A 24,157-nucleotide genomic window follows, 5' to 3' on the forward strand; every position below is an offset into this window, starting at 1 on the left:
GGATCTTGCCAAAGACACCGATAGGCTGGCATCAGTAACCCAGCAATTGAGCCTTGTAGTTTGGTGGCTCTGAGTCCTTCTTTCTGATATGTAACTACAAGGGGAAGGAAGTGTTGCAAGGGTAAGCAAAGGATAATAGGAGCAAAATTTTGCGCCTGCATAGTTAGGGGGCAGAAAAGCAAGCTTAGTTGCAGACAGGCAGAGTTAGGAGCAATTAAAGTAAAAAAGAAAGAATGAAAAAAAAAAAAAAAACAACTAAGGATGTTCAGGCCTGCTCACTGTTCCCTTTTATCTTTTCTGGTCTCAGGAAAGGGAAGGAAAAACTCATTCCTCTTTTTCTTTTTCACTGCAACGTGGGGACTGTCTCATCTTTGAATCCACAAGGCCAGAACAAAACACGCATTGCAAAATATCTGAAAAAAACTTAATGTGACGGAGAAGTGAAAATGGAAGACACAGGGTTTCACATGAGGAGGAGAAAGGAGGGTGGGAAAGTTTAGAGATTGCCCCCACACTCCATCGGGGGGTCTAAGACGCACGTGTGGGGAACTGCAGCCCGGGGACCCGGGGCGCGGCTTCCCTTTTCCGGCCGCCGGTGGCGAGCAGGTGGAGCCGGGAGGAGGCGGAGGGGCGGGAGGAAGGGGTGCGGTCCCGGGGCGGGCTGCCGGGCGGGAGGGAGCGCAGAGCAGCAGCCCGGGGCGCACTCCCTCGCTGGCAGCTCTTCCGCACGCCGGCTCCCGGGGCGGCTCCCTAGGTAAGTTCAGCCTCCCCACGCCCAGCTGCAAGCCTCTCTCGCTGCCCTGAGGCCCGAATCCCCGGGTGAGCGTTGACCTTCCCCCGCGAGCGCAGCGCCGGGCTGGCACCCACGGCGCGGACCGACCCGGCTGCAGGGTGCAGGGTCCCAGGGGGATGGGCCGGCATGGAGTCCACGGCCCCGGTTTCAGAATCGAGGAAGCCGAGGCCCCAGGCAGCAGAAGTGCCTGCCCTGAGAGGGTCACCCGGTCCTGGTCAGGGCGGGGCGCACGCTGACCAGCTTTTCATCCCAGCGAGCGGGGCGGGGATGCATTTGACCATCTTCGTCTCCCCAACTCTGAAGGTCTTGGGAACAGAAAAAGAACGGGGAGTTAGAATGGCCCTTCCGGTGCCTGGTGTCTCCGGAGTAGTTCTGAACTCGGTTCTGAGGACTTGGAAACCCACCCATCCTTGTGAGCACGTCTTCCTCCTCACGTAGGCACTTAATTTTATTTCACTTGACTTTTTAAGGAGTTGAAAGTATGTTTAGATATTGAGCGTTAGGAGCCCCAGAAGTTTGCTTTTCCTTCAAAAGACTCACCTTTTTCTTTGATTACAATAGTCTGATTCACTGGACGTGAATCATTCCCCTGGCATTTGAGTCAACAGATAGGGGATCTGAGTCCTGATTGCAACTGACCATATATAGGAAATTGTGGTTTCCCCCCGGTCAAGAAGGTTCAGGGTCGCTGGAGGCCCCTTTGGCTGCTGATAAAAAGGTTGTTATCTACATCTGTGACTTTATTTCGGTTTTGTTAAGTAAGTTCATTTGGGAGGAAGGAGGGGGAGGGATAAATTAGGAGATTGGAATCACCCTATACACTGCTGCTGCTGCTGCTGCTGCTGCTGTTAAGTCGCTTCAGTCGTGTCCAACTCTGTGCGACCCCATAGACTGCAGCCCACCAGGCTCCCCCGCCCCTTGGATTCTCCAGGCAGGAACGCTGGAGTGGGTTGCCATTTCCTTCTCCAATGCATGAAAGTGAAAAGGGAAAGTGAAGTCGCTCAGTCGTGACTTAGCGACCCCATGGACTGCAGCCCACCAGGCTCCTCCATCCATGGGATTTTCCAAGCAAGAGTACTGGAGTGGGGTGCCATTGCCTTCTCCGCTATACACACTACTATATATATATATTTAAAAAATAGATAACTGATAAGGACATGTATAGCACAGAGAACTCTACTTAGTACTGTGCAATGGCCTGTGTGGGAAAAGGAAAAAAAAAGAGTGGCTATATGTATAATAGATTCACTTTGCTCTATACATGAAACTAACACAACACAGTGAATCAACTATACTCAAATAAATAAAAATAAAAAAAGAAGACAGTTGTAACATGGCAGGCTAAATTCTTATCAAGGATTTGTGTTCCACATAGACAGACTTTGCCCTTTGGAGTAGCTATTTCACAACTTTTAAAAAATCAACTTCGTGAAAATTGTAACTCATAAAAACATTACGCCATTTGCTGTCATGAAGAGAGAAAACTTCAGACAGATAAGAAAACGAATTGAAAGATGTAAAGAAAACCAGAGGGCTTCCCTGATAGTTCAGTTGGTAAAGAATCTGCGTGCAATGCAGGAGACCCTGGTTCGATTCCTGGGTCCGGAAGATCCCCTGGAACAGATAGGCTATCCACTCCAGTATTCTTAGGCTTCCCTTGTAGCTCAGCTGGTTAAGAATCTGCCTGCAATGCAGGAGGTCTGGGTTCGATCCTTGGGTTGGGAAGATCCCCTGGAGAAGGGAAAGTCTACCCACTCCAGAATTCTGGCCTGGAGAATTCCATGGACTGTGTATTCCATGGGGTCACAAAGAGTCAGACAAGACTGAGCGACTTCCACTTTCAAAGAAGACCGGAGCCTCGTTCCCAGAAGCCTGTGGTTCTATAGAGACATTTGTTGAAATATAGGCACCAAAGAGGAAGTAAAGGAATTGATGTGAACACTCTAATCTCTTTCAGAAAACGGTGTTTTAAGGTTCTATCATTGCGTCATTTAGACTCCACTGTGGAGTAATTCTTCACTTCTTAGTTCAGTTCAGTTCAGTCACTCAGTTGGGTCCGACTCTTTGCGACGCCATGAACCACAGCACGCCAGGCCCCCCTGTCCGTCACCAACTCCCGGAGTTCAGCGAAACCCATGTCCATTGAGTCGGTGAAGCCTTCCAACCATCTCATCCTCTGTCGTTCCTTTCTCCTCCTGCCCTCAATCTTTCCCAGCAACAGGGTCTTTTCCATTGAGTCAGCTCTTCGCATCAGGTGGCCAAAGTATTGGAGTTTCAGCTTCAACATCAGTTCTTCCAGTGAACACGCAGGACTGATCTCCTTTAGGATGGACTGGTTGGATCTCCTTGCAGTCCAAGGGACTCTCAAGAGTCGTCTTCAACACCATAGTTCAAAAGCATCAATTCTTCAGTGCTCAGCTTTCTTTATAGTCCAACTCTCACATCCATACATAACTACTGGAAAAATAGCCTTGACTAGACAGGCCTTTGTTGACAAAGTAATGTCTCTGCTTTTTAATATGCTATCTAGGTTGGTCATAACTTTCCTTCCAAGGAGTAAGCGTCTTTTACTTTTATGGCTGCAATCACCATCTGCAGTGATTTGGGAGCCCCCCAAAATAAAGTCTGACGCTGTTTCCACTGTTTCCCCATCTATTTCCCATGAAGTGATGGGACCGGATGCCATGATCTTCGTTTTCTGAATGTTGAGCTTTAAGCCAACTTTTTCACTGTCCCCTTTCACTTTCATCAAGAGGCTCTTTAGTTCTTCTTCACTTCTTAAACCTGTGATAAATGTTCATAATTTACAAATTATACTGGATCAACACATATTGGGGCTTCTCAGGTGGCTCAGCAGGTAAAGAATTCGCTTACAGTGCAGGAGATGTGGGTTCAATCCCTGGATTGGGACGATTCCCTGGAGTAGGGCATGGCAACCCACTCCAGTATTCTTGCCTGGAGAACCCCACAGACTACAGTCTATAGGGTCACAAAGATTCGTACATGACTGAAGCCACTGAGCATGTAAGCACGTATTGAGCATTAGCTTTGACAGTGTATTGGCTGGGCACTTAGGTAAGTAAGAAACTTGGGATTAAACGCACATCTTTGGAGTGTAACTGCCTAGGTTCAGTAGGGGACCACTCACTCCCTGAGTGGCTGGAATGTAGCCTCCGTTTCGCAGCCAAACTCTGGTTGGTGGAACCTGCCCATGCGGAACCCCTGGGTTCCAGGAGCCAACTGTACCGTGCCCTTGTGTATAAGGGATTTAAGCACCCTCAGATTTTGTTAAATGCTGGACGAGGTTGAGAAGAGGGGCTGGGACCATGGATATGAAGGGACTCTGGGACCGTGGATGTGGAGGGACTGACTGTACCTTTCTATGCCTCAGCTTCCTCATTTGCAACTTGGAGATGTTATAAATGATACCTGGCTCCCCTGGATCATTGTGAGACTTACATTGAATCATTTATTCATTCCATAGCATTTTTTAGTACTTCTGTGCCCCAGTGAACAGACATGACAAAAATCTCTAGCCTTTCAGAATTGACCATATGGTGTTTTTGTATTATCTGCAACATAGTAGAAACTCAAAACATTTGCTCATATTATTAACACATATAATTTCATTTAATGCCAGCAGTGGCCATCCTCTCCCCCTTTTTACAAATGAGGAAACTGAGGCTCAAAGAGATTGTGTCTAGCTTTAAGGGGCAAACCAGAACTAATGATATTTTGAATGCACTGTATGTTTAGAGGGATGTAGCATTAGCTGTCATAACTAGAGAGTCAACTGCCCTTCCATCAGTGATTCTGAGAATATTGAGGCTAAATGTTTCTAGGGACTAATAGTGTCATTTCCTGTTGTACTTTACTGTGGGCTCTCACTGAATATTTAGAATATTTTGTTCCTGGGAAGAGTGGGAGCAACTTTTATTTCTAAGTCAACCCTGGATATTTGCCAGCATGTTTGAACAATGTCTACATATGACAGTGTGACTGGATTCCCAGTCAGGACTCTGTCAAAGAAATACCCCTTTATACCTTCAGGCTCTACCAAGATAGGGACCTTCCTCAAAAAGCAAGCATGTTTGTTTATAAAAGGCTGTAGACTTGGAGCCTTGTAAAATGTAAATGGAGATTTCAGAAACACAAGGATTCAAACTGAAGCTAGTTAAAAATTGGAAAAGAGGGGACAAGTTTTTGTTCCCTGTGATGGTGGGAGGCTCCCCTGGTGACTCTGATGGTAAAGAGTCTGCCTGCAGTGCAGGAGACCCAGGTTCGAACCCTGGGTTGGGAAGATCCCTTGGAGAAGGAAATGGCAAGCCACTCCGGTATTCTTGCCTGGAGAATCCCATGGACAGAGGAGCCTGTGGCTACAGTCCATGGGGTCACAAAGAGTCAAACACGACTGAGCGACTTATCTTTCTTGTAAACTTATGCTTTCCAGTAAACATATTTGCAGACTTTTTGAATAGAGAGATTTTTTTTCTTCTCTCTTGCTTTGAACCCTTCACAGGTCTAGCACAGTGCTTTACAGGTGATGTTAGTGGTAAAGAATCTGTCTGCCAATGCACAATACACAGGAGATGCAGATTCAATTCCTTGGTCAGGAAGATCCCCTGGAGTAGGAAGGAAATGGCAACCTGCTCCAATATTATTACTGGGGAGTTCCACGGACAGAGGAGCCTGGTGGGCTACAGTCCATAGGGTCGAAAAAGAGTTGGACATGTCTGAACACAAACAGACACACACGGGTCTATCACAGTCCCTTATAGCTAGTTATCAGCAAATACTTGTTTAGCAAATGGGGTACTTGATATTAGAGACAAGCCTTCTTCCTGAGATGGTTTCACTTTGAATATTGGCTTCTGTTTTCTGGGTTTGAGTTTAAGGGTTAGACTGAGATTATTGTGCTCTGAATCCCAGGTTGATACCATTCAGTGCTTTATTTTTCTTTTAATAGGTTAGTGTGATCTCAGCTCAAGAGAAAGGTGGGCTATCATGGCATCTATCTGGGTAAGTAAAAATCAAGCCTTTGTAACAGTAACTTATCCGAATCAAATCAAAATACAGAAGATCAAAATGTTAAGAAAAAGTTGAAATTTGATAAAAAGTTCCTGTGAAAAATTAACATGCCCTCAAAGCTAGAGGATGTCTAAAAGTAAGAAAATATTAAAATGTATTGTAAAGGTACTTAGTTAAAATAATTTGTACTGACGCCAAAATAGAGAGGTCCATAACAGAATAAATTATGTGATGTGGAAATTTATTATAAGAAAAGACATTTTATATCAGAGTGGAGGTTTATCTAATAAATGATATTATGAAAACATCTAGCTCTTTAAAGAAAAAGGTAAATCTGTATTCCATCTCTCCTCTTTCATGAAACTAAATTTCAGATATTTTATCCAGATGGATAAAATATTGAAATGAAAGAGACAAAATATGGGTAAATTTAAAAAATTATCTTGGAGTGGGAAAAGCAGTTACAACCATAATACAAACCAAAAGCCTAAAAGAAAAATATCGATCTACTTAACTACATACAAATTTATAATTTATGACAGCAAGCAATACTATTAGTGGAGTCAGAAGGGAACCCACAGGGGAAAAGCATTTGCAACACATTCAACAAAAGATTCATTTCATTAACATAAAAATAGCTTGAATAAATCAATACGAAAAGTGAATTTGATGAAAAAGCTTTTGAGGGACATGAATAGGATATGAAAAGAATTACAAATAACATGCAAAACGAATATATAAAAAGATGCTATACATCACTGAGAAATAAGGAAATGTAAATAACACGAGATATCATTTCTATCTAAGTATTGGTAAAGGTGAAAAAAATGTACAAAGACCAGTGTTGCAGAGGATGTGTGCTGAGAGGCACTCTCATATTCTGTTTATGGAAGAATAAACTTGGCACTCTTTGGGGATGGTATTTTGGCAATATCTATCAGTGTCTAAATGCACAGCCCCTGTAACCCAGTAATTCCACTTCTAGGTATTTATCATACAAATAATACTTGCATAGTCAGTTCAGTTAGTTCAGGTGCTCAGTTGTGTCCGACTCTTTGCGACCCCATGAATTGCAGCATGCCAGGACTCCCTGTCCATCACCAACTCCCAGAGTTCACTCAGACTCACATCCATCGAGTCAGTGATGCCATCCGGCCATCTCATCCTCTGTCGTCCCCTTCTCCTCCTGCCCTCAGTCCCTCCCAGCATCAAAGTCTTTTCCAATGAGTCAACTCTTTGCATGAGGTGGCCAAAGTACTGGAGTTTCAGCTTTAGCATCAGTCCTTCCAAAGAACACCTAGGACTGATCTCCTTTAGAATGGACTGGTTGGATCTCCTTGCAGTCCAAAGGACTCTCAAGAGTCTTCTCCAACACCACAGGTCAAAAGCATCAATTCTTTGGCGCTCATCTTTCTTTATAGTCCAACTCTCACATCCATACATGATCACTGGAAAAACCATAGCCTTGACTAGACGGACCTTTTTTGGCAAAGTAATGTCTCTGCTTTTCAATATGCTATCTTAGCTTGGTCATAACTTTCCTTTCATGGCTGCGTCTTTTAATTTCATGGCTGCGATCACCATCTGCAGTGATTTTGGAGCCCAAAAAAATTAAGTCTGACACTGTTTCCACTCTTTCCCCATCTATTTGCCATGAATTGATGGGACCAGATGCCATGATCTTCGTTTTCTGAATGTTGAGCTTTAAGCCAACTTTTCACTCTCCTCTTTCACTTTCATCAAGAGGCTTTTTAGCCTCTTCACTCTCTGCCATAAGGGTGGTGTCATCTGCATATCTGAGGTTATTGCTATTTCTCCCGGCAATCTTGATTCCAGCTTGTGCTTCCTCCAGCCCAGCATTTCTCAATACTTGCATAAGGTCGAAAAAATATAGGCTGATGGACATTCATTTATGCTAATGAAAATATGCAGACAGCATAAGTGGCCATCTGTGGGGTATGGTATTACTCAGTTGTAACTTGTAGCCATTTTTATGTCATCACTTAAAAATGAGAAGAAGTGGGTCAGCTGTGTCTATATTGATATGAGAAAGTGTCCAAATATATATTAATAAATAAAAAAATCAAGTTATAGTATAGTATGGACAGAGTGATTCTGTTTTAGAGAAAAAAAGAAAAGAAAAAAATATATACATAAAGACTTTTTAATGCATCACCTTCTGTGCTCTGATATTTTTTAATGATGAAAATGCATCCTATTTTATAGGTGAGGGGCAGAGAGGCTTCGAGGGTAACTACAAGGGAGATGTGAGCAGGCCTTGGTACACTTGGTAGGAGATGTATCTTCATGAGGCTTTGCTTGGTGCCACATGATTCCCCGTCACTGGTCAGTAGGCTGATCTTCTGCTTTCCAGATCTGAAATTCCTGTTTCTATTATGAACTTCTCTAGAGCTTCTTTGGTGGTTCAGACAATAAAGAATCTGCCCGCAATGCGGGAGACCCTGGTTTGACCCCTGGGTCGGGAAGATCACCTGGAGCAGGAAAGGGCAACCCAGTATCTTTGCCTGGAGAATCCTATGGACAGACGAGCCTGGTGGGCCATGGGGTCTCAGAATCAGACACGACTGAGCTACTAACACAGCACTTCATTATGGCTATCTAGTTATGCTAATTACTTCAGTCATGTCCGACTCTGTGCAATCAAGCAGCCTGCCAGGCTCCTCAGTCCATGGGATTATCCAGGTTTTTGCCAAAAGTCATACAGCCGTAAATTCAGTGTCATTTGATTATAATTTTCTAATATAAATCAGAAATAATCACTTGAATTCAAATCATGTCTTAATTTTAAATTTGCCCATTATTGTCATCAGTGATGTGTGTGTGTGGTTAGTCACTCAGTTGGGTCCAACTCTTAGCGATTCCAAGGACTGAAGCCCGCCAAGCAGGCTACAGTCATCAGTGGTACACTGATAAATATTTCATGCCCAGCTTTGAAGTCACCACTGGACTCCTCTGTTCGTGGGATTCTCCATGCAGGAATACTGGAGTAGGTTGCCATGCCCTCCTCCAGGAGATCTTCCAGCCTAGGGATCAAACCCATATCTCTTACATCCACCTGCATTGCCAGGTGGGTTCTTCCTAGTAGAGTCTGATGCAAAAAAAAAATTTCATCTCTCCAAAAAATTAGTCTCCCTCTAGCCCTTGTCCATTGGTTTATTGACATTAATGATTTAGTTGGTCTGGCTCTCCCACTGACACACCTTCAAAGTCATGGCACGTTTTCTGAAGGTCTGGGAGAGACCCAGGTATGTAGGAGAAAGGGTGTATTCATTTCCTTCTGCTTTCATAAGCAGTCACCACACATTTAGCAGCTTAAATTCATTAGAGCCCAAAATGGGTCTCCTGGCACTAAGATCAAGGACTTGACAGGGCTGCCTTCCTTTCTGGAGACTTTGGGAAGAATCCGCCTCTGAGCTTATTTATATAAGTGCATGCTTGGGTGTGTCCAACTCTTTGTGACCCCATGGATTGTAGCCCACCAGGCTCCCTGTCCATGGAATTTTCCAGGCAAAGAAAGTGAAAACCCACTGGAGTGGGTTGCCATTTCCTCCTCCAGGACATCATCCCGACCCAGGGATTAAACCTGAGTCTCCTGCATCTCCTGCATTGGCAGGCAAATTCTTTACCACTTCTCCACCTGGGTTGTTGGCAAAATTCAGACCCTTGCAGTTATGAGACTGAACTCCTCGCTGGCTGTCAGCAGGAGCTGTCCTTATCTCCTGGAGGCCACTGCTAGTCCTTGAGCGTGGCCTCTACATCTTAGAGCAGCTACAGTGCATGCAATCCGTTTTGTGCTTTGCATTCTCTCTAGCTTGCCCTTCTGGGGCCACACCCGGATAATCCAGGATAATTTCTCCATTTTGATTTTTTTTTTAATTTGTACTTATTGGCTATGTGAGTGGCATGTGAGATCTTAGTTCCCTGACCAGAGATGGAACCCCTGTCCCCAGCAGTGGAAGCTCAGAGTCCTAATATTGGACCACCAGGAAAGTCCCTAATTTCTGTTTTAAGGTCTGGAACCTTAATTACATTTGCAAACTTCTTCAGTCATGTAACATTACATTTGCAGGGTCCAAGGATTACTGTGTGGACATTTTATTTGGGAGCCATGGTTCTGCTTACCACAAGGGAATGGGAGGATTGGGCATCCAGTGACAGGAAAGAAGGGAAGGGAACAGAAAAGGGAAGCCGTGCTATGGGTGGGGAATTGAGGGGTTCAGTGAAGAAGGAGGCTCTAGCCCGAGAGGGGTCCCACTGCCTTGCTTTTTCTTTCCTGTTTTCCTCCTCTTTCAAAAAATTAGCATTTTTGAGTGAGATGTATGAGAGCAAATATTAAAAACAACTCAGAGCTACTGTGGAAAACTGTATGATGGTTCCTCAAAAAATTAAAAATAGAACTGCCAGGACTTCCCTGGTGTCCAGTGGTTGGGGCTCCCCACTCCCCTGGTGACTCAGACAACAAAGAATCTGCAGTGCAGGAGACCCAGGTTCGATTCCTGGGTTGGGAAGATCCCTTGGAGAAGGGAATGGCAACCCACTCCAGTGTTCTTGCCTGGAGAATTCCATGGAAAGAGGAGCCTGGTGGGCTATGGTCCATGGGGTCACAGAGAGTTGGACACAGTTGAGTGACTAATACTTTAACTTTTACTGCCAGGGCATGTCTGGGTTTGATCCCCAGTCAGGGGACTGCTGCTGCTGCTGCTGCTAAGTCGCTTCAGTCGTGTCCGACTCTGTGCAACCCCATAGACGGCAGCCCACCAGGCTCCCCTGTCCCTGGGATTCCCCAGGCAAGAACACTGGAGTAGGTTGCCATTTCCTTCTCCAATGCATGAAAGTGAAAAGTGAAAGTGAGATTGCTCAGTCGTGTCCGACTGTTAGTGACCCCATGGACTGCAGCCCACCAGCTTCTCTGTCCATGGGATTTTTCAAACAAGAGTACTGGAGTGGGGTGCCATTGCCTTCTCCAGTCGGGGGACTAGGATCCTGCATCTCACAAGGTACAACCAATAAATACATAATAATAAATTAAAAAAAATAGAACTACCATATGATCCAGCAATCCCATTTCTGGGTATATATCCAAAGAATTGAAAGCAGGATCTTCAAGAGATATTTACACACTTAAGGTTCATAGAAACTTTATTCACAGTAACTAAAAGCTGGAAGCAATCCCAGTGTTCAACGATGGATGAATGGATAAACAAAATGTGGAATGTGCATATAGTGGAATACTATTTAGCTTCTAAAAGGAGGGAAATTTTGATATATGCTACAACATAGATGAACCCTTGGGACATTATGCTAAGAGAAGTAAGCCAATAATAAGACAATATACTGTGTGATTGATCCCGTTTATAATGAGATATCTGAAGTAGTCAAATTAATTCGTGAAAGCAGAAAATAAAATGGTGGTTGCCAAGGTCTGGGGAGAGGGAGAAAAAATGATTTGTTGCCTGATGGAGATCGAGGTTTAGTTCCGTACAATGAACAAGTTAAATTTCTGGAGATCTGTTTCACAGCAATGTGGATATTCTCACCACTACTGAACTGTACACTTAAAAATGTTTAACGTGGTAAATTTTATGTTATGCTTTTTTTTAAACCACAATTTTTAAAAAGCTGTCAGATTTCTGTAAATACTCTTATCACTAAGTTTTTCTGTTCTCTTTTCCCTCTTACCCACAAAAGCACATACACCCCCAAACATAAATGAGCAATGAGCCTGGGCTTTTCTACAAAACTGTTGGTTGGTTGGTTGTGGTTACCAGAGTGTGGTCAGTTTATTGGAGTGATAAGATCAAGAGGGCAGATTTCGGTTGCAATTTCAGTACATTATCGTTGAAGGTGAGAGATTGGCTGGTTTCTTAAGACTGTATAGTCTGTCTAGGAGTGTTGTAACCCTCCCCGTTGTTTCAGATGTTGCTTTGCTATTTCCTTTGTTTAGAATTCTTGAATATGGTAACCTCACTTTTTGAAAGTTTACATTGTATCACTTTGCTTTTATGAAAGACCTATGCTGGTACAGGCACACATTGGCCGTATTGCAGGTTGGTTCCAGACCAACCTGGAACCGCAATAAAGCAATAAAGCGAATGTCATAAGAAAGCAAGTCACATGAATTTTCTGGTTTCCCAGTGCATGTTAGATTTTGGAAACCATGAAACTCCTAGTAGAAAACATTGATAGAATACTCTGTGATATAAATCTGTAGCAATGTTTTTTTGGATCTGTCTCCTACAGCAAAGGAAATAAAAACAGAAATAAACAAGTGAAACCTGATTAGATTTAGGATTTTGCACAGCAAAGGAAACCATCAATGACATGAAAAGCAAGCCTATTGAAATGAGAGAAAATACTGGCTAATGAGATGACCAATAAGGAGTTAATTTTCAAAATACATCAACAGATATAACTCGACATCAATAAAGCAGACAGGCCAATTTAAAAATGAGTATGCGTGTGTGCACGCGTATGCTGTCACGACTGGCTCTTTGCGGCACCATGGACTATAGCTCGCCAGGCTCCTCTGTCATGAGCCAAATAGACATCTTTTTAAAGAAGACATGCAGATAGCCAGGAGGCACATGAAAAGATGCTCAGCATCATTAGTCGTGAGAGAAATGCAAATTAAAACCACAATAAGATATCATCTCATACCTATCAGAATGGTTGTCATTAAACAGAATACAAATAACAAATATTGGTGAGGATGTGGACAAAAGGGAACCCTTGTACACTGTTGGTAGGAATGTAAATTGATGCAGCCAACGTGGAAAACAGTAGGTAGGTGTCAAAAAACTAAAAATAGAGCTACCATATGACCCAGGAGTTCTGCTCCTGAGTATATATCTGAAGAAACACTAATTTGAAAATATACATGTATCCCAGTGTTCATAGAAGCATTATTTATAATTGCAAAGATACAGAAACAATCTAAGCCATCAACAGATGAATGGATAAGGAAGATGTGGTGTAAATAGGTAGACAGCCAAGGAAATACTCAGTTCAGTTCAGTCACTCAGTCATGTCCGACTCTTTGCGACCCCATGAATCGCAGCATGCCAGGCCTCCCTGTCCATCACCAACTCCCGGAGTTCACTCAGACTCACATTCATTGAGTCAGTGATGCCATTCAGCCATCTCATCTTCTGTCGTCCCCTTCTCCTCCTGCCCCCAATCCCTCCCAGCATCAGAGTCTTTTCCAATGAGTCAACTCTTTGCATGAGGTGGCCAAAGTAGTGGAGTTTCAGCTTTAGCATCATTCCTTCCAAAGAAATCCCAGGGCTGATCTCCTTCAGAATGGACTGGTTGGATCTCCTTGCAGTCCAAAGGACTCTCAAGAGTCTTCTCCAACACCACAGGTCAAAAGCATCAATTCTTCAGCGCTCAGCCTTCTTCACAGTCCAACTCTCACATCCATACATGACCACTGGAAAAACCATAGCCTTGACTAGATGGACCTTAGTCGGCAAAGTAACGTCCCTGCTTTTGAATATACTATCTAGGTTGGTCATAACTTTTCTTCCAAGGAGTAAGCATCTTTTAATTTCATGGCTGCAGTCACCATCTGCAGTGATTTTGGAGCCCCCCAAAATAAAGTCTGACACTGTTTCCACTGTTTCTCCATCTATTTCCCATGAAGGGATGGGACCGGATGCCATGATCTTTGTTTTCTGAATGTTGAGCTTTAGGCCAACTTTTTCACTCTCCACTTTCACTTTCATCAAGAGGCTTTTGAGTTCCTCTTCACTTTCTGCCATAAGGGTGGTGTCATCTGCATATCTGAGGTGATTGATATTTCTCCTGGCAATCTTGATTCCAGCTTGTGTTTCTTCCAGTCCAGCGTTTCTCATGATGTGCTCTGCATAGAAGTTAAATAAGCAGAGTGACAATATACAGCCTCGACATACTCCTTTTCCTATTTGGAACCAGTCTGTTGTTCCATGTCCAGTTCTAACTGCTGCTTCCTGACCTGCATACAGTTAAAAAAAAAGAATGAAATTGTGCCATTTGCAGCAACATGGATAGTATAGTCCATGGGGTCACAAAGAATTGACACCACTGAGCGATTTTCACTTCACAAGCTCTTAGGTATAAAATAAGCTATAAAGGATATACTGTACAACATGGAAATTATAACCAGAAAAAAAACTTATACTGTAGTCTGTTGTGTACAATAGTGTTGTCTAAAGAAGGAATGTATATACCTTAATTTGAAAATGCTTTATTGCTAAAAAAAAATGCTAATCATCATTGAAGCCTTCAGAGAGTCATAATTTTTTTTGTGATAATAACACCAGTAATTGCTGAGCATAGATCACCATAACAAATATAGCAATAATGAAAAAGTTTACAATATTGCTGAAATTACCAAAATGTGATGCAGAGACATTCAGTGAGCAAATGAGGCTGGAAAAAGTGGTGCCGATGTACTTGTTTGATGCAGGGTCGTCACAAACCTTTAATTTGTAAAAATGCACTATGTGCGAAGCACAATGAATTGCAATAAAGATGTGGTATGATTGTACCTGTTTTTGAAAGAAATCCGAAGAGGATTTTTGCTTTTGTGCTGTCACTATATTAATGTGTTGTTTGTTGTTCAGTCCCTAAGTCATGTCCAACTCTGTGAACCCATGCGCTGCAGTATCCAGGCTCCTCTGTTCTCCACTATCTCCCAGAGTTTGCTCAGATTCATGTCCATTGAGTCAGTGATGCTATCTAACTATCTCATCCTTCTCCTTTTGCCTTCAATCATTCCCAGCATCAAGGTCTTTCCCAATGAGTCAGCTCTTCACATCGGGTGCAAAGTATTGGAGCTTCAGCGTCAGTCATTCCAATGAATATTCAGGGTTCATTTCCTTTAGGACTGACAGGTTTGATCTCCTTACAGTCCAAGGGACTCTCAAGAGTCTTCTCCAGCACCACAACTGGAAAGCACCAATTCTTTGGTGCTCAGCCTTCTTTATGGTCCAGCTCTCACATCTGTACATAACTACTGGATGAACCATAGCTTTGTACAGACCTTTGTCAGCAAAATGATGTCTCGCTTTTTAATATGCAGTGTAGGTTTGTCATAGCTTTCTTTCCAAGGAGAAACACCTTTTAATTTCATGGCTGCATATTTAATGTAGGTCTTCCTTAAAACAGAAGTGGTTTAAAGTGAACTTTCAAAAAGCTGGGGAGACCCTTGGGTTTACACCATTTTGGCTTATGGAAGGTTTCATAACGATGCTCTACATTCAGTTAACAAGAGAAACCTAGGTACCTCTGTTCAGGCTTGGCTTCTGCTACTTCACCCCAGATTAGAGGACCTGGTGTCATATCGGTTTGCACTCTTTGAACTCAAGATCTCTTGTCATATGTCGCCTTTATATCTACAGCAAGCACTCAGGCAGTCCATGAATTAGAATGTCTTGGAGCATTTTTATTAAGATGCCATAGCTGTATTTTTCCTATATACACCTCTGTAGGGCTGGGTTTCTCCTGAGAATACGCTGAGCTCTTTGCTCCTTGGTCAGTTTCTAACTTTCTTTTACAGAACATTGATGAATGCAGGTCACTTTGTTTGAACTCTCCAATTGGTATTTTTCTTATGCTACTAAAATTTTTCTACATTAGCTCATAATCACTATAATCATCATGAGCTCTTGTTACATCTGAACTTGCTATACACTCTCCTTTCCCCATTCCAAACTTTAGTTTGCAAAATAAGGAAAAGGAACAGAGGGCAGCTCTGACACCAAGGTACAGAAGAAATTTTATAAAAATATAACTTCTGTTAAATATAAAGAAGTTCATCCAAAGGGTGTGTGCATGTGTGCTAAGTCACTCAGTCATATCCGACTCTGTGAGGCCCTATGGACTGTAGCCTGCCAGGCTCCTCTGTCCATGGGATTCTCCATGGACAGAAGAAAATACTAAAATAGGTGTGGTCAGAGAGCATCTATTTGGGGAAAATCCATTGGGTTCAGATGGCTCAGAATCATTCCGATGGGCAGGAGGATGCTATCAATTTATAATAAATCAGGTCCAGGAAATAGGCAGAATCTTCCTTACTAGAACAGCTGCAGGGATATCAGTTATCAAGGAATATGTTTTTAGAAAAAAATTACTATACTGAAATGATAATGATTACAACATCCACTGAGTACTCACTACATGCCAGGTTCAGGCTTCACATGAACTGATCTAATGCTTTCAAAGCTCAGAGGATATACGTACTGTTATTATACTCCTTTTACAGAGGAGGAAATAGACATAGCAAGAGACAAAGTCTCCGCTCATGGTCATATTCAAGAGTTTGCCTTTTAACCACTTAGTCACGAAAAGGAGAACTGGGGTCATGGCTGGACAGTTTACAGTAGAGTCCATTGAACTAGGTACTTGCTGCTTTCATGGTTTAACTACCCTTTGGATGAGCCAGGTGGCGCTAGTGGTAAAGAACCCACTATGCAAGAGACCGAAGAGATGCAGGTTCGATCCCTGGGTTGGGAAGATCCCCTGGAGGAGGGCATGGCAACTCACTCCAGTATTCTTGCCTGGAGAATCCCATGGACAGAAGAGCCTGGTGGGCTACAGGCCATGAGATCACAAAGAGTTAGACATGGCTAAGCACACATGCCACAGGTTTAAGAGCTCTGTTCTGACTTCAGACAGGAGCTGCAAGTCTCTGAGCCACTTGCTGTTCTGATCCAGGGGCTACACATTAGAGGGTGTCCATGGCCCTGTTCAGTAATTCTCTAGAACACCTCACAGAATTCACTGAAAGTGTATTTCGGACTGCAGTTTTACTGTAAAACCTACACATAGAGCAAAGTCTGGGAGGGCTCTGGATGCAGAGCTTCCTCACCTCTTCCCATGGAGTCTGGGCCCCTCACCTTCCCTGCACATCAGTGGGTTCACTAGCACCTCTGAGTCTTGACGTCCAGAGCTTTTGCTGGAGTTTCATTGCATAGCCAGGATTGATTAAATCAGTGGCCACAACTGAACTTGGTCTCCAGTCTCCTTCCCCTCCCAAAGTGCCAACCTTCTAATCACATGACCAGGCTGATGTTTCAGTATCTTAGGGCCTTCCTTGAGTTACCTCAGTAGCATAACAAAGACACTCCCATCACTCAGGAAATCCCAATGGATTTTTAATTATTTATTAATTGATTGATTTTTTGGCAGTGCTGGGCCTTCGTTGCTGCAGGCGCCTTTCTCTAGTTGTGGCGAGCCTGGGCTGCTCTTTGTTGCAGTGCACTGCAGGCTCCTCACTGCGGTGGCTTCTCGTTGCAGAGTACCGGCTCTAGGACACACAGGTTTCTGTAGTTGCAGCACATGAGTTTGGTTGCCACTCGGCATGTGTAATCTTCCCAGAGCTGGGATCAAACCCAGGTTCCCGGCATTGGCAGGGTAGATTCCCAACCTCGACTACCAGGGAAGTCCCTAAACATCAGCTATATCTTTACCAAACCATATATATATACATCGAGGATGAGTAAAGTGTCTAAAACATCATATTCCTGTAAACGTATTCCTGCCATTTTTATGGAAATGGCACTGGTTATCTTAAGTTGATCAGAAGCTCTGATTGGAAGTCATATCTTTAATCACAGATAAGACTGGAGGAAGTGAGTTAATGTTTTATAATAGCCCCAGATTGGCAGGCAGAGTCACTCAAAACATGGCGTCCATGGAGAAGAAATTCAAAAAGGGATGCTTGATGGTGGAAAGGTTGGGGAACGTTTATCTAAAGTGGAAACTTGCTGGTAGGAGAAGCTAACCCATCCTATGTGTCCATAGTGAGTTAGAGAGCACAGCTTCCCTTCCCACCCCACCCTTCCTGTTTTTCCTGGGAACAAGATTGTTGCAGTTTGACAGAGGAAGATACAATGTTCCCAGTGTGTAACTCTTAGTTCAGGTCGGTTCAGTCGCTCAGTTGTGTCCGACTCTTTGCGACCCCATGAATCACAGCTCGCCAGGCCTCCCTGTCCATCAGCAACTCCCAGAGTTCACTCAAACTCATGTCCATCGAGTCGGTGATGCCATCCAGCCAATCTCATCCTCTGTCGTCCCCTTCTCCTCCTGCCCCCAATCCCTCCAAGCATCAGGGTCTTTTCCAATGAGTCAACTCTTTGCATGAGGTGGCCAAAGTATTGGAGTTTCAGCTTCAGCATCAGTCCTTCAATGAACACCCAGGACTGATCTCCTTTAGGATGGACTGGTTGGATCTCCTTGCAGTCCAAGGGACTCTCTAGAGTCTTCTCCAACACCACAGCTCAAAAGCATCACTTCTTCAGCACTCAGCTTTCTTCACAGTCCAACTCTCACATCCATATATGACCACTGGAAAAACCATAGCCTTGACTATTAGGAAAGGACAATAATGGCAGAGCTCACAGGAAAGGTACAGTGTGCTAGTGTGGAGGGCATTTGGGGAAGGCAGTGCCTTAAATTCCACCCCATGGATAACATTAGCCCTGGGCATTTGGACATTTTTGGTCCTGGGTGCAAAGGATTCACGGGCTTCCCCAGTAGCTCCATGGTAAAGAATCTGCCTGCCATGCAAAGGACACAGGAGACACAAGCTCGATCCCTGGGTCAGGAAGATCCCCTGGAGGAGGAAATGGCAACCCGCTCCTGTACTCTTGCCAGGAAAATGCTATGGACAGAGGAGCCTGGCAGGCTATAGTCCATGTGGTCCCAAAGAGTCAGACGTGACTGAGCACACACACAAAGGATTCATAAGAGCCCCATCTGCTTTCATATTTCTTGCTTTCGTGGGCACTTCCAACTAGACCTTTCTTCCCTGTGTGTTTGCTCTTCCTGACCGTGCAAACTGAAACCGGGTGAAAGGAGAACACCTGTGTTACACACACGTGTGTGTGCTGAATTTCTTCTCTGGTGTCCCTATTATTTACTTCATCTCAGGGCTGGATGATCTAGCTTTCTAACTGTTTTTATGGAAATGGACTTCTCACATCTCAGGCAGTACAGCCATCCTGCCTGAGTAGGTACTTTCAACATGATTGCGACTTTCTGTCTGGTGTATGTATCAAACCATGTTTCCCGAAACTTCTTTAGGTAAATATTGACACTCAGACAGTAACACAGATGGTCTTCTGCAGGTAGTTAATGAAAAACAGGTTAGACATGGATTTCAAATCAAAACATTTAGAGCTTTGTTTTAGGACAAAGCCTGCAAAGAAATACTGTATTATCTGAGTGAGAAGGGAGAGGCTTCTTGGGAATGAATGGAATGAACATTAAAGGGCTGTTCTTTGCCACTCCTTGACCCAAGCTTAACCACCAAGGAGGGAGGGTGCCTCTTTTATATTTTATCATAGTAAAAAGTGTAATTTGCCAGTCTAACGTGTAGCCATTGAAGAAGCCTTTAAATCAGAGGTGAAGAGGCAATGAGCAAGTTTTACATTGAGAGCAAGGAATGTGAAGGGGAGAAGCGGAGATGTGATTCTCTTGAATGTCTTTCTTGGCAGATGCAAAGCAGTTAGAAAGCATAAGTATTAAGCAATAAGATTAATAACAGACGTCTCACATGAATGAAGAAAATAAGTCAAAAGGGCAGAAAATTCTCATGTCTACTCCTTCCTCCATTCTCAGATCTTTGCTCCCTTCATTTTCAACTATTTGTGTTTGATTAAATGCCTCACCTAGATCCTGGAGTCCTGTTTAAATAAGAGTAGTGACAGCCCCATGTGAATAGGATTTACAAAAGGTGAAGAGTGCATTTGTCAGATTTTTGAGATACGGCGCGGAGCTCTGAAAACTGGTAGAAAGCATTTTGTACTCAAAGGGCATGAAAACCCACTCCAGTATTCTTGCCTGGAGCATTCCCTGGACAGAAGAGCCTGGTGGGCTACACGTCCAAGGGATTGCAAAGAGTGCGACACTACTGAGAAACTAACACTTTCACATTCATTTATTCAAGCAACAGATACTTGCTAAGCATCTACTATATGCCAGATACTTTTAACCTCTGCAGATCCAGCAGGGAAAGAGAAATAAAAAAGCCATGGAGCGTATATGCCTTTCACTTTTTTTTTTTAATGATTTTTTGTTCTATTAACCAGCAAATATTTTTAAGCCTTTTACGTCCCCTGTGTCTTATTTATTTACTTATGTTGGGCTGGGCTGGATCTTCATTGCTGCACACGGGCTTTCTCCAGCTGTGGCGAGTGGGGGCTGCTCTCTAGTTGCACTGCACTTCTCCCTGTGGTGGCCTCTCCTGTGGTGAAGCGCGGACTGTAGGGAGCCTGGGCTCGGTAGTTGTGGCACACAGGCTTAGTTGCTCCGTGGCTTGTGGGATCTTCCCAGACCAAGGATCAAACTTGTGTCTCTTGCATTAGCAGGTGAATTCTTTACCACTGGGCCGTAAGAGAAGTCTGCCTCTGATTTTACTAGAGAAGACAGCTAGTAAATAAAACATAAGGGTGTAGTATATAAAGTCAGTTTTAACTGCTCTGGAGAAGAGCTGAGGTAGGGCTTGAGAGTGATGGGGTGCATTATTTTCTGCTCAGGTACGTGAGCAGAAGTCAACCTGGAGCCAGAGAGTGGACTGGGAGGATATCTGGGGGAAGAGCATCCAGGCAGAGGGAATAGCAAGTGTAAAACTCTGAGGTGGAAGAGCAATAAGAAAACTCCCGTGAAGTGACAAGATTTGGGGGAGCATAGAAGCTCTCTTTTTTATCAATTCAGGGGCCCTCATGGGCCACGAGACTCCCAGTAGTCCCCGCATGAACTGTTCGTGTTGCTGTTGTCTATGCTTGCTTTTCCCCCAGTGGCTCAGTGGTAAAGAATTTGCCTGCAACACAGTAGAAGCAGCAGGAGATGAAAGTTTAGTCCCTTGGGTCAGGAAGATGCTCTGGAGAACAAAATGGCAACCCACTCCAGTATTGCCTGGAAAATCCCAATCCATGGGGTTGCAAAAGAGTTGGACACAACTGGGCAACTAAACAACAACAAAGGTTTGCTTTGCATTGCTGCTGCTGCTGCTGCTGCTAAGTCGCATAGTCGTGTCCGACTCTGTGCGACCCCATAGACGGCACTCAACAGGCTCCTCCATCCCTGGGAATCTCCAGGCAAGAATACTGGAGTGGGTTGCCATTTCCTTCATGTCACTTTCCAAACATACTCGTACAAAACTCATAAAATAATGCATTTTAACATCATATCGTGTGGACATTAATGACCTTGGCCATCAGTGTAAGAAACATTCTTCCCAGAATGTTATGAGCGGTAAATGTCTCTGATCTTAGTCCCATGAATTCCCACTGCCACAGAAGTGAAGTGGGAGGTGAGTGGATGTCACCACTATACTCCTCCAATTCTGCCAAGGCAGTCACCATTCCGCAGCCAAGGACTTCCTTAAAAGATGTAGATGTTGCCAGATTTCTCATTGCAGTGAGTCAAGTTCCCTATATCTTTCACAGTTACAGTGACAGTCTCTTAGGTGAAGGCATCTCCCCTGTAAGATGGTTAGATATGCACAGAGCTGAGGGTTTGATCAGAAGAGTCTTCAACTTTTTGTGGTCCTTGACCAAGAAGAACATTTGATTGTGAAGTCTTAGCTAAGTTAAGCTCCTGATTTTGATTGTGGTCTAAAAAATTAATCCTCAGACACTGGGGATAGAAGACTCAAAAGAAGATGATTCCAACTTATGTACAAGCTGTCACAAACAAATGATGAAAATGATGCTGAGAAAGAAGTTTGTGTTGATGCAGTCTTTTCAGGGGTGCAATGGTTCAAGCTCAATCCAGACAGCTGGGTTTGCTGCCTTTGACAGAGAAATGCTGAGTGCGTGGAGAGACAGGAAGGAAGATACAGTAGAATCACTGGAAACATCCCAGGTGCACCAGGCATGAAAGACCTGGTGCCTAAAGAAACACTTACGTAGTCCTGACATCTTCCAAATCTCCCAGCATATGGTGATCACTTTGATTTCTGGGGTATCGATATTTGAAGGAAGCAGCCTTATCAGGCAGCCAGCTGTCTAGGGTAGACCTCGGAGAAAGTCCTCACCTTAGGATGTCACTGTTTTGCTTCTGTCTACTAACAGAGAGATGGGGAAACCATGGAAACAGTGACAGCCTTTATTTTCTTGGGTTCCAAAATCACTGCAGATGATGACTGCAGCCACGAAATTAAAAGACGCTTGCTCCTTGGAAGAAAAGCTATGACAAACCTAGACAGCATATTAAAAAGCAGAGATGTTACTTTGCCACCAAAGGTCCATCTAGTCAAAACTATGGTTTTTCTAGTAGTCATGTATGGATGTGAGAGTTGGACCATACAGAAGGCTGAACTCCAAAGAATTGATGCTTTTGAACTGTGATGTTGGAGAAGACTCCTGAGAATCCCTTGGACTGCAGAGAGATCAAACCAGTCAATCCTAAAGGAAATCAATCCTGAATATTCATTAGAAGGACTGATGAAGCCCAATACTGTGGCCACCAGATTCGAAGAGCCGACTCATTAGAAAACCCCTGATGCTGGGAAAGATTGAAGACAGGAGAAGGGGGCGACAGAGGATGAGATGGCTAAATGGCATCACTGACTCAATGGACATGGGTTTGAGCAAAGTCCAGGAGATGATGGAGGACAGGAGCCTGGTGTGCTGCAATCCACGGGGTCATGAAGATTCAGACACAACTGAGCAACTAACACAAATTGCTTGTTTGTCCCCATCTTTCCAAATTTCTGAATCACATTCATCTTTCTTCTCCAGGTCAACACCTTCCTTTGTCTTTTTCTTTTTTTTTTTTTTTTAGTTTTTTATTTTTTTAATTTTAAAATCTTTAATTCTTACATGCGTTCCCAAACATGAACCCCCTTCCCACCTCCCTCCCCATAACATCTCTGTGGGTCATCCCCATGCACCAGCCCCAAGCATGCTGTATCCTGCATCAGACATAGACTGGCGATTCGATTCTTACATGATAGTATACATGTTAGAATGCCATTCTCCCAAATCAAATCTCCCTCTCCCTCTCCCTCTGAGTCCAAAAGTCCGTTATACACATCTGTGTCTGTTTTGCTGTCTTGCATACAGGGCCGTCATTGCCATCTTTCTAAATTCCATATATGTGTGTTAGTATACTGTATTGGTGTTTTTCTTTCTGGCTTACTTCACTTTGTATAATTGGCTCCAGTTTCATCCATCTCATCAGAACTGATTTGAATGAATTCTTTTTAGCGGCTGAGTAATACTCCATTGTGTATATGTACCACAGCTTTCTTATCCATTCATCTGCTGATGGACATCTAGGTTGTTTCCATGTCCTGGCTATTATAAACAGCGCTGCGATGAACATTGGGGTACATGTGTCTCTTTCAATTCTGGTTTCCTCGGTGTGTATGCCCAGCAGTGGGATTGCTGCGTCATAAGGCAGCTCTATTTGCAATTTTTTAAGGAATCTCCACACTGTTCTCCATAGTGGCTGTACTAGTTTGCATTCCCACCAACAGTGTAGGAGGGTTCCCTTTTCTCCGCACCCTCTCCAGCATTTATTGCTTGCAGACTTTTGGATCGCAGCCATTCTGACTGGTAACACCTTCCTTTGTTATCACATTCCAATGCTCTGTCTCTGGGACTCCCCCGATGAAATCAGAACAAGAAAAGCTGGCATGTGTGGCTATTTTCTCATTTGAGCGATCACAGGAAGGAATGCAAACTCTTCCCTTGAACATCTTGGATGTGCTGCAAACAAAGCCATAATGGAAGCCTTGGGACTTCCCTGGTGGCCCAGTGGCTGGGGCGCCATGCTCCCAGTGCAGGGGGCCCTGGTTCTATCCCTGGTCGAGGAGCTAGATCCCTCATGTCTCAGCTAAAAGTTTGCATCCCTCCAAAACATCCCACGTGCCGCAATAAAGATTGACTATCTCACGTGCCACAACTAACACCCAGCTCAGCCAAATAAACAAATGTTGTTGTTCAGTCGCTAACTCATGTCCAACTCTGTGACCCCCATAGACTGCAGCATGCCAGGTCCTTCACCATCTCCCGGAGCTTGCGCAAACTCATGTCCATTGAGTCAGTGATGCCATCCAACCATCTCATCCCCTGTCACCCTCTTCTCCTCACACCCTCATTTTTTCATCAGGGTCTTTTCCAGTGAGTCAGCTCTTCACATCAGGTGGCTAGAGTACTGGAGCTTCAGCTTCAGCATCAGTCCTCCAGTGAATATTTGGCATTGATTTCCTTTAGGATTGACTGGTTTGATCTCCTTGCAGTCCAAGGGACTCTCGAGTCTTCTCCAGCACCACAATTCAAAAGCATCAATGTTTTGGCACTCAAATACGTAGATTCGAGCACT

General features: G+C 43.9%; 1 protein-coding gene across 1 annotated transcript in view; it reads left to right on the forward strand.

Annotated features, from left to right (window-relative positions):
• The first annotated feature begins 661 nt into the window (after positions 1–661).
• The window catches only part of ANXA3 (annexin A3), a 77,282-nt gene continuing 53,786 nt past the window's right edge, over positions 662–24,157 (forward strand). The window contains exons 1-2 of the mRNA XM_068975305.1: positions 662–754; positions 5,760–5,812. Coding sequence (XP_068831406.1) covers positions 5,798–5,812 — 15 coding nt within the window. The 5' untranslated portion in view covers positions 662–754; positions 5,760–5,797. The remainder of the gene's footprint in view (positions 755–5,759; positions 5,813–24,157) is intronic.

Source organism: Capricornis sumatraensis, chromosome 7 (genome assembly GCF_032405125.1).
Source record: "Capricornis sumatraensis isolate serow.1 chromosome 7, serow.2, whole genome shotgun sequence".
NCBI lineage: Eukaryota > Metazoa > Chordata > Mammalia > Artiodactyla > Bovidae > Capricornis > Capricornis sumatraensis.